This window comes from Taeniopygia guttata, chromosome 32 (genome assembly GCF_048771995.1).
Source record: "Taeniopygia guttata chromosome 32, bTaeGut7.mat, whole genome shotgun sequence".
NCBI lineage: Eukaryota > Metazoa > Chordata > Aves > Passeriformes > Estrildidae > Taeniopygia > Taeniopygia guttata.
The window spans coordinates 1,896,561-1,910,040 of NC_133057.1; the positions used below are offsets into that span (position 1 = coordinate 1,896,561).

Genomic DNA, 13,480 nt, shown 5'->3' on the forward strand with positions numbered 1-13,480 from the left:
AGAGCCCAAAAATTCACAAAAAAATCACAAAAAATCAAAAAAAAATCACAAAAAATGACAAAAATCACCCAAAATTGCCCAAAATCTCCGTTTTTCGCCTCAAACTGACCGTCCCATCCCAGGTAGTAGCAGATCTCGCAGCTGAGCCCAAAACCACCCAAAAAACCCCAAAAATTCCCTAAGAACCCCAAAAAAACCCAAAAATTCACTAAAAAAAGCCCAAAAATCACAAAAATTGACCCAAAATTGCCAAAAATTGCCCAAAATTGCCATTTTTGGCCCCAAACTGACCGGCCCAGGCCAGGTGAGCTCAGACCTTGCAGGTGACCCCAAAACCACCCAAAAAATCCCATTAAAAACTCCAAAAGAGCCCAAAAATTCACAAAAAATCACAAAAAAATACAAAAAAAACCCCAAAAAAATCACAATAATCGCCCAAAATCTCGGTTTTTCACCCCAAACTGACCGTCCCAGGCCAGGTAGTTGCAGAGCTCACAGGTCACCCCGAAACACCCAAAAACCCCAAAATTCATTTTAAAAAACGGAAAAATTCACCAAAAATACCCAAAATTCACTGAAAATTGCCCAAAAATCCCCCAAAATTGTCCAAAATCGCCATTTTTCGGCCCAATCTCACCGGCCCAGCTCAGACCTTGCAGGTGACTCCAAAAACCTCCAAAAATGGACCAAAAAACCCAAAAAATTGACCAAAAACCCCTAAAAATGCCCCAAAAATTCAGAAAAAAATCCCAAAAAAACCCCAAAAAAATCCCAAAAATCGCCGAAAATTGCCCAAAATCGCCGTTTTTCGCCCCAAACTCACCCTCCCATCCCAGGTTGTAGCAGAGCTCACAACTGACCCCAAAACCACCCAAAAAAACCCCAAAAATTCATCCTAAAACCCCCAAAAAGTCACCAAAAATTGGCCAAAATTCACTGAAAATTGGCCAAAATTGACCCAAAATTGCCCAAAATCTCAGTTTTTCACCCCAATTCTCACTGGTCCAGCCCAGCTGAGCTCAGACCTTGCAGTTGACCCCAAAACCTCCCAAAAAATGCCATTAAAAATCTCCAAAAAAGCAAAGAAATTCACCAAAAAAATCACCCAAAAATGCCAAAAAAAAAATCCCAAAAATTGCCTAAAATCGCCCAAAATTGCCCAAAATCCCGGTTTTTCACCCCAGACTCCCCCTCCCAGCCCAGGTAGTAGCAGAGCTCTCAGGTCACCCGAAAACCACCAAAAAAACCCCAAAAAATTCCCCTTAAAAACTGAAGCAATTCCCTAAAAATACCCAATAATGGCAAAAAAAAGTTTAAAAATTTATAAAAATTGCCCAAAATCGCTGTTTTTCACCCCAAACTGACCGTCCCAGCCCAGGTAGTAGCAGAGCTCACAACTGACCCCAAAACCACCCAGAAATTCACATAAAAACCCCCAAAAGAGCCCCAAAATTCACCAAAAAAATCACCAAAGAATCACAAAAAATCACAGATTTCACCCAAAATTGCCGTTTTTCACCCCAAACTGACTGTCCCAGGCCAGGTGAGCTCAGAGCTCTCAGGTGACCCCAAAAACCTCCAAAATGGACCAAAAAAACCCCAAAAACCACAAAAATCCCTCAAAAATCACCAAAAAAATCACAAAAAATCACGAATTTTACCCAAAATTGCCCAAAATCGCCGTTTTTCACACCAAAGTGACCGTCCCAGCCCAGGTGAGCTCAGAGCTCTCAGGTCACCCCAAAATGCTTCAAAAATTTCCATTAGAAACCCCAAAAAAGCCGAAAAATTCACAAAAAATTCACCAAAAAATAAAAAAAAAACCCCAAAAAAATGACAAATTTCGCCCAAAATTGCCCAAAATCCCCATTTTTCACCCCAAACTGACCATCCCAGCCCAGGTAGTAGCAGAGCTCACAACTGACCCCAAAGCACCAAAAAACCCCAAAATTCATCCTAAAACCCCCCCAAAACCCCCAAAATTCATAAAAAAACCCCAAAAAATCACAAAAATCACCCAAAATTGCCCAAAATCACAGTTTTTCACCCCAATCTCTCTGCCCCGGCCCAGGTGAGCTCAGACCATGCAGTTGACCCAAAAAACACCCAAAAAATCCCATTAAAAACTCCAAAAGAGCCCAAAAATTCACAAAAAAAATTTTAAAAAATCACAAAAATTGCCTAAATTTGCCCAAAATTGCCCAAAATCGCCGTTTTTTGGCCTCAAACTGACCGTCCCATCCCAGGTAGTAGCAGAGCTCTCAGGTCACCCCAAAATCCTTCAAAAATTCCATTAAAAACCCCAAAAATTCCCCAAAAAAACCCCAAAAATTCACCAAAAATTGCCCAAAATTCACTGAAAATTGTGCAAAATTGACCCAAAATTGCCCAAAATCCCCATTTTTCATCCCAAACTGACCGTCCCAGCCCAGGTAGTAGCAGAGCTCACAGGTAACCCCAAAGCCACCCCAAAAATCCCATTAAAAACCCCCAAAAACCCCAAAAATTCACCAAAAATTGCCCGAAATTCACTGAAAATTCATCGAAATTGACCCAAAATTGCCCAAAATTGCCGGTTTTTGCCCCAAACTGACCAGCCCAGTCCAGGTAGTAGCAGAGCTCACAACTGACCCCAAAGCCTCCAAAAAAACCCCAAAAATTCATCCTTAATCCCCCCAAAAAAATCAAAAGTCATAAAAAAATCACCAAAAAAATCACAAAAATTGCCTAAAATTGCCCAAAATCGCTGTTTTTCACCCCAATCTCACTGGCCCAGCCCAGGTAGTAGCAGAGCTCTCAGGTGACCCCAAAACCACCCCAAAAATCCCATTAAAAACCCAAAAAACCCCCAAAAATTCACCAAAAATTGCCCAAAATTCACTGAAAATTTCCTAAAATTGACGCAAAATTGCCCAAAATCCCCATTTTTCACCCCAATCTCACCGTCCCAGCCCAGGTAGTAGCAGAGCTCACAACTGGCCCCAAAATCTCCCAAAACCCCAAAATTTGTCCCAAAAGCCACCAAAAAAACCCCAAAAACCCCAAAAATTCACAAAAATACTCACAAAAACCACTGAAATTCGCCCAAAATTGCCCAAAATCTCCGTTTTTCACCCCAAAATCACCAGCCCAGCTCAGACCTTGCAGGTGACCCCAGAAACCTCCAAAATGGACCAAAAAACCCCCAAAAATTCACAAAAAAACCCCAAAAATTCACCAAAAATTGCCCAAAATTCACTGAAAATTCACCAAAATTCACTCAAATTTCGCCCCAAATTGCCCAAAATCCCGGTTTTTCGCCCCAAACTCACCGTCCCAGCCCAGGTAGTAGCAGAGCTCACAGGTCACCCCAAAACCTCCCAAAAACCCCGAAATTTGTCCCAAAACCCCAAAAAAACCAGCAAAATTCATTTAAAAATCACCAAAAAATCCCAAAAATCGCCCAAAATTGCCCAAAATCGCCGTTTTTCACCCCAATCTCACCGGCCCAGCTCAGCTGAGCTCAGACCATGCAGGTCTTCCCAAAACCACCAAAAAAAACCCCCAAAAATTCACTTGAAAATGCAAAAAAAACCCCAAAAATTCACCAAAAAATTCCCCAAAAAATCACAAAAATCGCCCAAAATCACCATTTTTCACCCCAATTTTCACCGGCCCAGCTGGGTGAGCTCAGACCTCTCAGGTGACCCCAAAATCCTTCAAAAATTGCATTTAAAACCTCAAAAAAACCGCAAAAAAACTCCAAAAATTCCCCAAAAACTCCCAAAAAAACCTGAAAAAAATCCCAAATTTCCCCCGAAATTGCCCAAAATCCCGGTTTTTCACCCCAATCTCACCGTCCCAGCCCAGGTAGTAGCAGATCTCGCAGCTGAGCCCCGTCACCGCCGGCTCCTGGTCCTTGGCCGCCTCCAGCGGGTCCCGGAGCCCCGAGGGCACCCCCAGATCCGAGACCCCCCCCGGGCGCACGAAGAACCGCAGCAGCTGCATCTGCAACGGGAATTCGGGAATTTACCGAAATTCCCAAAATTTGGGGAATTTCCAGGAAAAATCCCCAAATTTGGGGAGTTTTCCCCCAAAAAATCCGGAATTTTGGGGTGTTTTTCTCACAAAAATAGCGAATTTTGAGGGGTTTGTGTGGAAAAAATCGGATTTTTGAGGCTGAAATTTTGAAGGACGCAAAAAAATTGGGAATTTTCCCAAAAATTCCCAAAATTTGGACATTTTGGGGGAAAAATCTTGAAATTTTGGGAATTTCCAAAAAAATCCCAAATTTCTGCATGAAAATCTCAATTTTTGGGGATTTTTTCCATGGAAATCCTAAAATTTACAAGATCCCAAAAATTTGGGAATTTTCCAAAAAAAAATCCCAAAATTTGGGGATTTTTTCCCACAAAAATCCCTAAATTTTGGGATTTTACCATTAAAAAAAACCAAAAAACGGAGATTTATTCCATAAAAATCCCAAATTCAGGGATTTTTCCCATGGAAATCCTGAAATTTGTGAGGCCCCAAAAATTTAGGAATTTTTTCCCACAAAAATCCCAAAATTTGGGGGTTTTTCCCACAAAAATCCCAAAATTTGGGAATTTTTTCCCCACAAAAATCCCTAAATTTGGGGTTTTACCATGAAAAAAACAAAAATCGGGGATTTATTCCATAAAAATCCCAAAATTTGGGGATTTTTCCCATGGAAATCCGGAAATTTGGGAGATGTAATAACTTGGGAATTTTCCAAAAAATCCCAAAATTTGGGGAATTTTGGGGAAAAAATACGGAAAATTGGGGAGGGTTCCATGAAAAAATCCGGATTTTTGGGGATTTTTTTGCGTAAAAATGTCAATTTTTGGGGGTTTTTCGCATGGAAATCCCAAATTTTGGGGATTTTTCTCATCAAATTCTGAAATTTACAAGATCCCAAAAATTCGGGATTTTTTTCCATAAAAATCCCAAAATTTGGGGATTTTGGGGAAAAAAATCCGGAAAATTGGGGAGGTTTCCGCGAAAAAATCTGGATTTTGGGGGTGTTTTTCTCACGGAAATAATGAATTTTGAGGGGGTTTGTGTGGAAAAAATCAGAATTTTGAGGGATTTTGGGAATAAAATTTGGAATTTTTCCCATGACAATCCCAAAATTTGGGATTTTTTGGGGAAAAAATTCCTAAAATGTCAAGAATTTCCAAAAAAATCCTGAATTTTTGGGGTTTTCTGCTTAAAAATCCTAAATTTTGGGGATTTTTCCCATCAAAATCCGGAAATTTGAGGGATCCCAAAAATTTGGGAATTTTTTCCAATAAAAATCCAACATTTTTGGTATTTTGGGAAAAAATCCTGAAATTTTGGGAGTTTAGAAAAAAATCCTGAATTTTGGGGATTTTTGGAGAAAAAAATCTCAATTTTTGGGGATTTTTCCCATTGAAATCCTGAAATTTGGGAGATCCCAAAAATTTGGGAATTTTCCCAAAAATTCCTTAAATTTGGGGAATTTGGGGAAAAAATACGGAAAATTGGGGAGTTTTCCATGAAAAAATCTGGATTTTTGGGGGATTTTCTGCTTAAAAATCTCAAATTTTGGAGATTTTTCCCATTGAAATGCCAAATTTTGGGGATTTTTCCCATCAAAATACAGAAATTTGGGAGGTCCCAAAAATTGGGATTTTTTTCCCACAAAAATCCCAAAATTTTGGGAATTTTCCCCCAAAAAAAACCCAGAAATTGGGGGTTTTCTGCATAAAAATCCCAATTTTTAGAGATTTTTCCCATCAAATTCTGGAAATTTGGGGGATCCAAAAAAATTGGGGAATTTTTTCCCACAAAAATCCCAAAATTTCTGGAATTTTGGGAAAAAAACTTGACATTTTGGGAATTTAGAAAAAAAATCCTGAATTTTGGGGATTTTTGGAGAAGAAATCTCAAATTTGGGGGATTTTTCCCATTGAAATCCTGAAATTTGGGGGATCCCAAAAATTCAGGAATTTTTTCCCACAAAAATCCCAAATTTGGGGTATTTTGGGAAAAAAATACTAAAATTTTGGGAGTTTAGAAAAAAATCCTGAATTTTGGGGATTTTTGGAGAAAAAAATCTCAATTTTTGGGGATTTTTCCCATGGAAATCCTGAAATTTACAAGATCCCAAAAATTTGGGAATTTTTTCCCACAAAAATCCCAAAATTTGGGGAATTTTCCCAGAAAAAATCCAAAATTTCCCCAAATTTTGGCTCACCCACCTCCGGGACCCCCAAAATTCCCCAAAAACCCAAAAATTCCCCCAAAATTCCTCTAAAAATCCCAAATTTTGGCTCTTCCACCCCCGGGACCCCCAAAATTCCCCCAAAAATCCCAAAAAATCCCCAAATTCCCCCAAATTTGAGGTCTCTGACTCCCGGGACCCCCCCAAAAAACCCAAAAACCTCAAAATTCCCCCAAAATTCCTCAAAAAATCCCAAATTTTGGGGTCTCTCATCCCCGGGACCCCCAAAATTCCCCAAAAAACCCCAAAATTCTCCCAAAATTCGTCGAAAAATCCCAAATTTTGGGGTCTCCCACCCCCGGGACCCCCAAAATCACCCAAAAAATCCCAAAATTTCCCCAAATTCCTCCAAATTTGAGGTCTCTGACTCCTGGAACTCCCAAAATTCCCCTAAAAACCCAAAATTCCCCCAAAATTCCTGCAAAAATCCCAAATTTGGGCTCTCCCACCCTCGGGACCCCCAAAATTCTCCAAAAACCAAAAAATTCCCCCAAAATTCCCCCTAAATCCCCCTAAAACACCCAAAAAAATCCCAAAAAACCCCAAAAAACCAAAAATCCCCCCAAAAAACCCCAAAAAAACTCAAATCCCCCAAATTTCGGCTCTCCCACTCCCGGGACCCCCCAAAATTCCCCTAAACCCCAAAACCCCCCAAAAAACCCCAAAAATCCCTTTAAAAACCCCAAAAAACCCAAAAAAACCCCCAAACAAACAAACAAAAAAAACCCCAAAAAACCCCCCAAAAACCTCAAATCCCCCAAATTTGGGCTCTCCCACTCCCGGGACCCCCCAAAATTCCCCAAAAACCCCAAAAAACCCCCAAAAATCCCAAAAAAAAACCCCAAAAAACCCCAAAAATCCCGTTAAAAAAACCCAAAAAACCCCAAAAAACCCCAAATTCCCCCAAAATGCCCAAATCTCGCCACGTGCTCCCCGCGCGCGCCCCTCCCCCTCCCCCCTCCCCCCTCGGGGGGGTCCCCAAAAATTTTGGGGGTCCCCAAAATCTCCCTCCCCCTCCCCCCCCCCCGCGGCACCTTCGCGGATTTCGCCGATTCTGCCCCAAAACGGCCCCGGGGGGCCCAAAAGGGGGGAGGGGCGGGGCCAAAAAGGGGGCGGGGCTTGGGGTGGAGGGGGCGTGGCCACAGCGGGAGGGGGCGTGGTCAGAGGAGGGAGGGGCGTGGCCATGAGCAGAAAGGGGCGTGGTCACGGTTGGGAGGGGCGGTGCTAAGGACAGGCCACGCCCATCGCTGGATATTTGGGGGAAATTCGGGCAAAAATTCGGCCAAATTTGGTCAAAATTCAGCCAAAGTTTGTCCAAAATTCACTCAAAATTCAGCCAAAATTCGTTCAAAATTCAGCCAAAATTCGCTCAAAATTCAGCCAAAATTTGTCCAAGATTCGCTGAAATTTCGGCCAAAATTCCCTCAAAATTCAGCCAAAATTAACTCAAAATTCAGCCAAAATTTGTCCAAAATTCACTCAAAATTCGGCCAAAATTCGCTCAAAATTCGGCCAAGATTCGCACAAAATTCAGCCAAAATTTGTCCAAAATTCACTCAATATTCAGCCAAAATTCGTTCAAAATTCAGCCAAAATTTGTCCAAAATTCAGCGAAAATTCGGCCAAAATTTGTCCATAATTCACTCAAAATGCGGCCAAAATTCGCTCAAAATTCAGCCAAAATTTGTCCAAAATTCGCTCAAAATTCAGCCAAAATTCTCTCAAAATTCAGCCAAAATTTGCTCAAAATTCAGCCAAAATTTGTCCAAAATTCGCTCAAAATTCGGCCAAAATTCGCTCAAAATTCAGCCACAATTTCTCCAAAATTCAGCCACAATTTGCTCAAAATTCAGCCAAAATTCAGTCAAAATTTAGCCAAAATTTCATAGAAATTCATACAGAACTTGTCCAAAATTGAGCGAAAATTTACCTAAAATTCAGCCAAAATTTGATCAAAATTAATCCAAAATTTGCCCAAAATTCATCCCAAATTTCCTCAAAATTTGTCGATAATTCTGCTAAAATTTCCTCAAAATTCGATCAAAATTTGGCCGAAATTGGGGAATTTTGGGGAATTTAGGGGAATTTGGGGATTTTTTGATTTTTAAGGGTAATTCAGAGAAATTTGGGGATTCCTTTGGGAGGAAATTTGGGAATTGTGGATTTTTATTAAGGGAATTTCAGGGAAAATTTGGGATTTTTTGGAGAATTTTGGATTTTTTTTGAGGGAATTTTGGAGGAATTTGGGGCTTTTTTGGGAGAAATTTGGGGAATTTGGGGGGTTTTTTTGGGTGAAATTTTAGGAATTTTCATTTTTTAATAAAATTTCGGGGAAATTTGGGGATTTTTGGGGAGAATTTTTGGATTTTTGGGGAATTTTTTGGGGCAATTTTCCATTTTTAGGGGATTTTTTGGGACTCATTTTGGAATTTTTGGGGAATTTTTTCTTTTGTGAATTTTTAGGAAACTGGGATTTTTTGGGGTGAACTTTTGGGGATTTTTTAGTTTTAAGGGAAATCTGGGAAATCTTGGGGGTTTTGGGGGGTAATTTTTGGGAATTTTTTGGGGGAATTTTCGATTTTTAATGGAATTTTGGGGAATTTTTGGGGGAATTTCTTGAGAATTTTTTCAATTTTTTGTGAATTTTTAGGAAATTGGAATTTTGTGGTGGAATTTTGGACTTTTTAAGGGAAATTTGGGGATTTTTGGGGGGGAATTTTGGATTTTTTTGGGGAATTTCTGAGGAATTTGAGGCTTTTTTGGGGGAATTTTTGGGAATTTTGGGAATTTTTGTTTTCCAAGGGAAATTCGGGGAAATTTGGGGAATTTTTGGGAATTTTTGGGCCGTCCCGGGGGTGGGGTGGGGGTGGGGCGCCCCTCCCCCCGCCCCTCCCCCCGCCCCTCCCCCCCCAAGGCCGAACCGCCCACGTGACCCGCGGGGAGGGGGCGGGGCTGGGGTGGGAAGGTCGCGGGTGACGTCATGATGACGTCATGGCCTTGAAAATTCCCCTCCCCCCCCCCAAAATCCAACCCGGGACCCCCAAAATTTCCTCAAAACCCCCAAAATCCGCTCGGGGACCCCCAAAATTCAAACCGGGACCCCCAAAATCCCACCCGGGACCCCCAAAATTTCCTCAAAACCCCCAAAATTCAACTCGGGACCCCCAAAATCCGCTCAGGACCCCCAAAATTCTTCCCCCACCAAAATTGGGGGACCCCGAACCCCAAAATCTGCCCGGGACCCCCAAAATCTCACCCGGGACCCCAAAATTTCCCCCGGGACCCCCAAAATCCGCTCGGGACCCCCAAAATTTCCTCAAAACCCCCCAAATCCAACCCGGGACCCCCAAAATCTGTTCGGGGACCCAAAAATCTGCTCGGGACCCCCAAAATCCCCCCGGGGCCCCAAAATTCAACTCGGGACTCCCAAAATTCAACCCGGGACCCCCAAAATTTCCTCAAAACCCCCAAAATCCAACCCGGGAACCCCAAAAATCTCTCGGGACCCCCAAAATCCAACCTGGGACCCCCAAAATCCGCTCGGGACCCCAAAATTCAAACCGGGACCCCCAAAATCCGCTCGGGGACCCCAAAATTCAACCCGGGAACCCAAAATCCGCTCGGGACCCCCAAAATCCGCTCGGGGACCCCAAAATCCGCTCGGAGACCCCAAAATCCAACCCGGGACCCCCAAAATTTCCTCAAAACCCCCAAAATTCAACTCGGGACCCCCAAAAACCTCTCGGGACCCCCAAAATCCCATCCGGGACCCCCAAAATTCAACTCGGGACCCCCAAAAACCGCTCGGGAACCCCAAAATCCGCTCGGGACCCCCAAAATTCAACCCGGGACCCCAAAATTCAACCCGGGACCCCCAAATCCCACCGGGGACCCCCAAAATCCTATCCGGGACCCCCAAAATTTCCTCAAAAAACCCCAAAATCCAACTCGGGACCCCCGAAATCGAACTCGGGACCCCAAAATTCCACCCGCGACCCCAAAATCCACTCGGGACCCCCAAAATCCGCTCGGGACCCCCAAAATTCAAACCGGGACCCCCAAAATCCAACTCGGGACCCCCAAAATTCAGCTCCGGACCCCCAAAATCCGCTCGGGGACCCCTAAAATCCACACCGGGACCCCAAAATCCCACCCGGGACCCCCAAAATCCAACTCAGGACCCCAAAAATCCGCTCGGGGACCCCAAAATCCAACCCGGGACCCCCAAAATTTCCTCAAAACCCCCAAAATTCAACTCGGGACCCCCAAAATGCGCTCGGGACCCCCAAAAACCTCTCGGGACCCCCAAAATCCCACCCGGGACCCCCAAAATCCAAACCGGGACCCCCAAAATCCAACACGGGACCCCCAAATTCAAACCGGGACCCCCAAAATCCAACCGGGACCCCCAAAATTCAACCCGGGACCCCCAAAATTCAACCCGGGACCCCAAAATTCAACTCGGGACCCCAAAATCCGCTCGGGGACCCCAAAATCCGCTCGGGACCCCAAAATTCAAACCGGGACCCCCAAAATCCGCTCGGGGACCCCAAAATTCAACCCGGGACCCCAAAATCCAACCCGAGACCCCCAAAATCCGCTCGGGACCCCCAAAATCATCTCGGGACCCCCAAAATCCAACCTGGGACCCCCAAATCCAAACAGGGACCCCCAAATTTTCCTCAAAACCCCCAAAATCCGCTCGGGACCCCAAAATCCAACCCGAGACCCCCAAAATCCGCTCGGGACCCCCAAAATCCGCTCGGGACCCCCAAAATCCAACCCGGGACCCCCAAAATCCGCTCGGAGACCCCAAAATTCAACCCGGGAACACCAAAATCCGCTCGGGGACCCCAAAATTTGCTCGGGGACCCCAAAATTTCCCCCGGGACCCCCAAAATCCGCTCGGGTCCCCTCCGGATCCTCCCACAGACCCCGTGGGGGGATCCAAGACCCCCAAAATCCGCTCGGGACCCCCAAAATCCGCTCGGGACCCCCCCGGATCTCCGCGCAGACCCTTCAGGAGGATCCGGGACCCCCAAAATCCCCCCGGGACCCCCAAAATCCCACCCGGGACCCCAAAATCCGCTCAGGACCCCAAAATCCGCCCCCCCCGCGCCACCTTTGGGGGGTTCCGGGAAGTTCCCGCGCGTCGCGTGGCCACGCCCCCTGCCACGCCCCTGGGCGGGGTTATGCAAATGAGGGCGGCGCGCTCACAGCGCCCTCTGGCGGCGCCCGCCGGGATCGCGCATGCGCGGTGGAGACGGCGGCGAAACGGTCCCGAAATGGCCCCAAATTACCCCAAAAATGGCCCCAAAATTTGCCCAAATGGCTCCAAAATGAACTCAAAACCGACCCCAAAATGTCCCGAAAAAGTCCTCGAAAGTGATCCCACAAAAACCCAAAAATGGCCCCAAAATTTGCCCGATTTGCCCCAAAATGTCGCCAAAAATGTCCCCAAAATGTCCCCAAAAAAACCCCAAAATGTCCCCAGAATGTCCCCAAAAATGGCCTGAAAATGTCCCCAAAAATGGCCCCAAAAGGGACAGAAAAGGCCCCAAAATGTCCCAAAAATGTCCTCGAACAGGACCCCAAAAGTGACCCCAAAATATCCCTAAAATGTCCTCAAAAATGACCCCAAAAAACCACGAAAATTGTCCCAAAATTTGCCCAAATTGCCCCACAATAGCAGCAAAAATTACCCCAAAATTTGCCCCAAAATATCCCAAAAATGTCCCCAAAATTACCTCAAAAATCACCCCAAAATGTCCCTAAAACGTCCTCAAAAATGACCCCGAAAACCCATAAACGACCCTAAAATGTCCCAAAAAAACCCCAAAATGTCACCAAAAATGACCCCAAAAAATCCCCAAAAATGACGCCAAAACGACCCCAAAATTTGCCCAAATGACCCCAAAATTTCCCAAAAATGACCCCAAAAATGACCCTAAAAATGTCCCCAAAGTGTCCCCAAAAAATCATCCCAAAATATCCCTAAAAAACCCAAAATTTCCCAAAATGGCCCCAAAAGTGTCTTAAAAATTAACCCAAAAATGACCCCAAAATTTCCTCAAAATGTCCCAAAATGACCCCAAAAAGTCCCAAAAAAACCCCAAATAATTCCTTAAAAATTCCAAAAAAATCCCCCAAAAAAATCCCTAAAAATCAAAAAAAAACCCAAATAATCCCAAAAATTCCCAAAATATCAAAAAAAATCCCAAAAAATCCCCTAAAAATTCAAAAAAATCCCAAATCATCCCAAAAATTCCCAAAATATAAAAAAAAATCCCAAAAAATCCCCTAAAAATTAAAAAAAATCCCCAAAAATGAAAAAATTGGGATTAAAATCGGAAAAAATTGGGATTGAAGTGGAAAAATTGGGATTAAAATGGGGAAAAATTGGGATGAAAATGGGAAAAATTTGGGATAAAATTCGGAAAAATTGGGATAAAATGAAAAATTTGGATTAAAATGGGAAAAATTTGGGATAAAAATGAAAAAATTTGGATTAAAATGAAAAAGTTGAAGTGGAAAATTTGGATTAAAATGGGATAAAATTGGGATAAAAATGGGAAAAAATTGGGATTAAAAATGGGAAAAAATTGGGATAAAAATCGGAAAAATGGGATAAAAATCAGAAAAAAAAATGGGTTAAAATCGGAAAAAATTGAGATAAAAATCGGAAAAAATTGGGATGAAAATGAAAAAATTTGGATAAAAATGGGGAAAATTTGGGATAGAAATGTGGAAAATTTGGGAGAAAAATGGGAAAAATTTGGATAAAAATGAAAAAATTGGGATTAAACTGAAAAAATTTGGATAAAAATGGAAAAATTGGGATGAAATGAGGCAGCAGAGACGGGGCGGGTTCATTCCGATTGAATTTTTATTGATTGGATTTGCAATCAGCGCTAATGAGGCTCCGCTAATTAGCAATAATCAATGGGGGTTCGGTCATTAGTGTTAATTAGTGAGGGGTCATTAATGAGGGATCGGTCATTAATGAGCCACGGCCGGAACTGCCCCGCGAGTTTTGGGATATCCCAAATTTTGGGGATTTTGGGGGAATTTTTTTGGGATTTTTCGGGGATTTTTTGGGATCATTCGGGGATTTTTGGGGAATTTTCGGGAATTTTTTGGGGGATTTTTTGGAGATTTTTTGGGATATTTTGGGAATTTTGGGGGGATTTTTCTGGGATTTTTTGGGATATTCCAAATTTTGAGGGAATTTTT

At 43.3% G+C, this 13,480-nt stretch overlaps 1 protein-coding gene across 1 annotated transcript in view; it reads right to left on the reverse strand.

Moving 5' to 3' along the window:
• The window catches only part of PFAS (phosphoribosylformylglycinamidine synthase), an 89,794-nt gene extending 78,379 nt beyond the window's left edge, over positions 1-11,415 (reverse strand). The window contains exons 1-2 of the mRNA XM_072920597.1: positions 11,370-11,415; positions 3,837-3,987 (exon numbers count right to left, since the gene is read on the reverse strand). Of these exons, the coding sequence (XP_072776698.1) occupies positions 3,837-3,987 (151 nt within the window). The 5' untranslated portion in view covers positions 11,370-11,415. The remainder of the gene's footprint in view (positions 1-3,836; positions 3,988-11,369) is intronic.
• Positions 11,416-13,480: the final 2,065 nt, after the last annotated feature.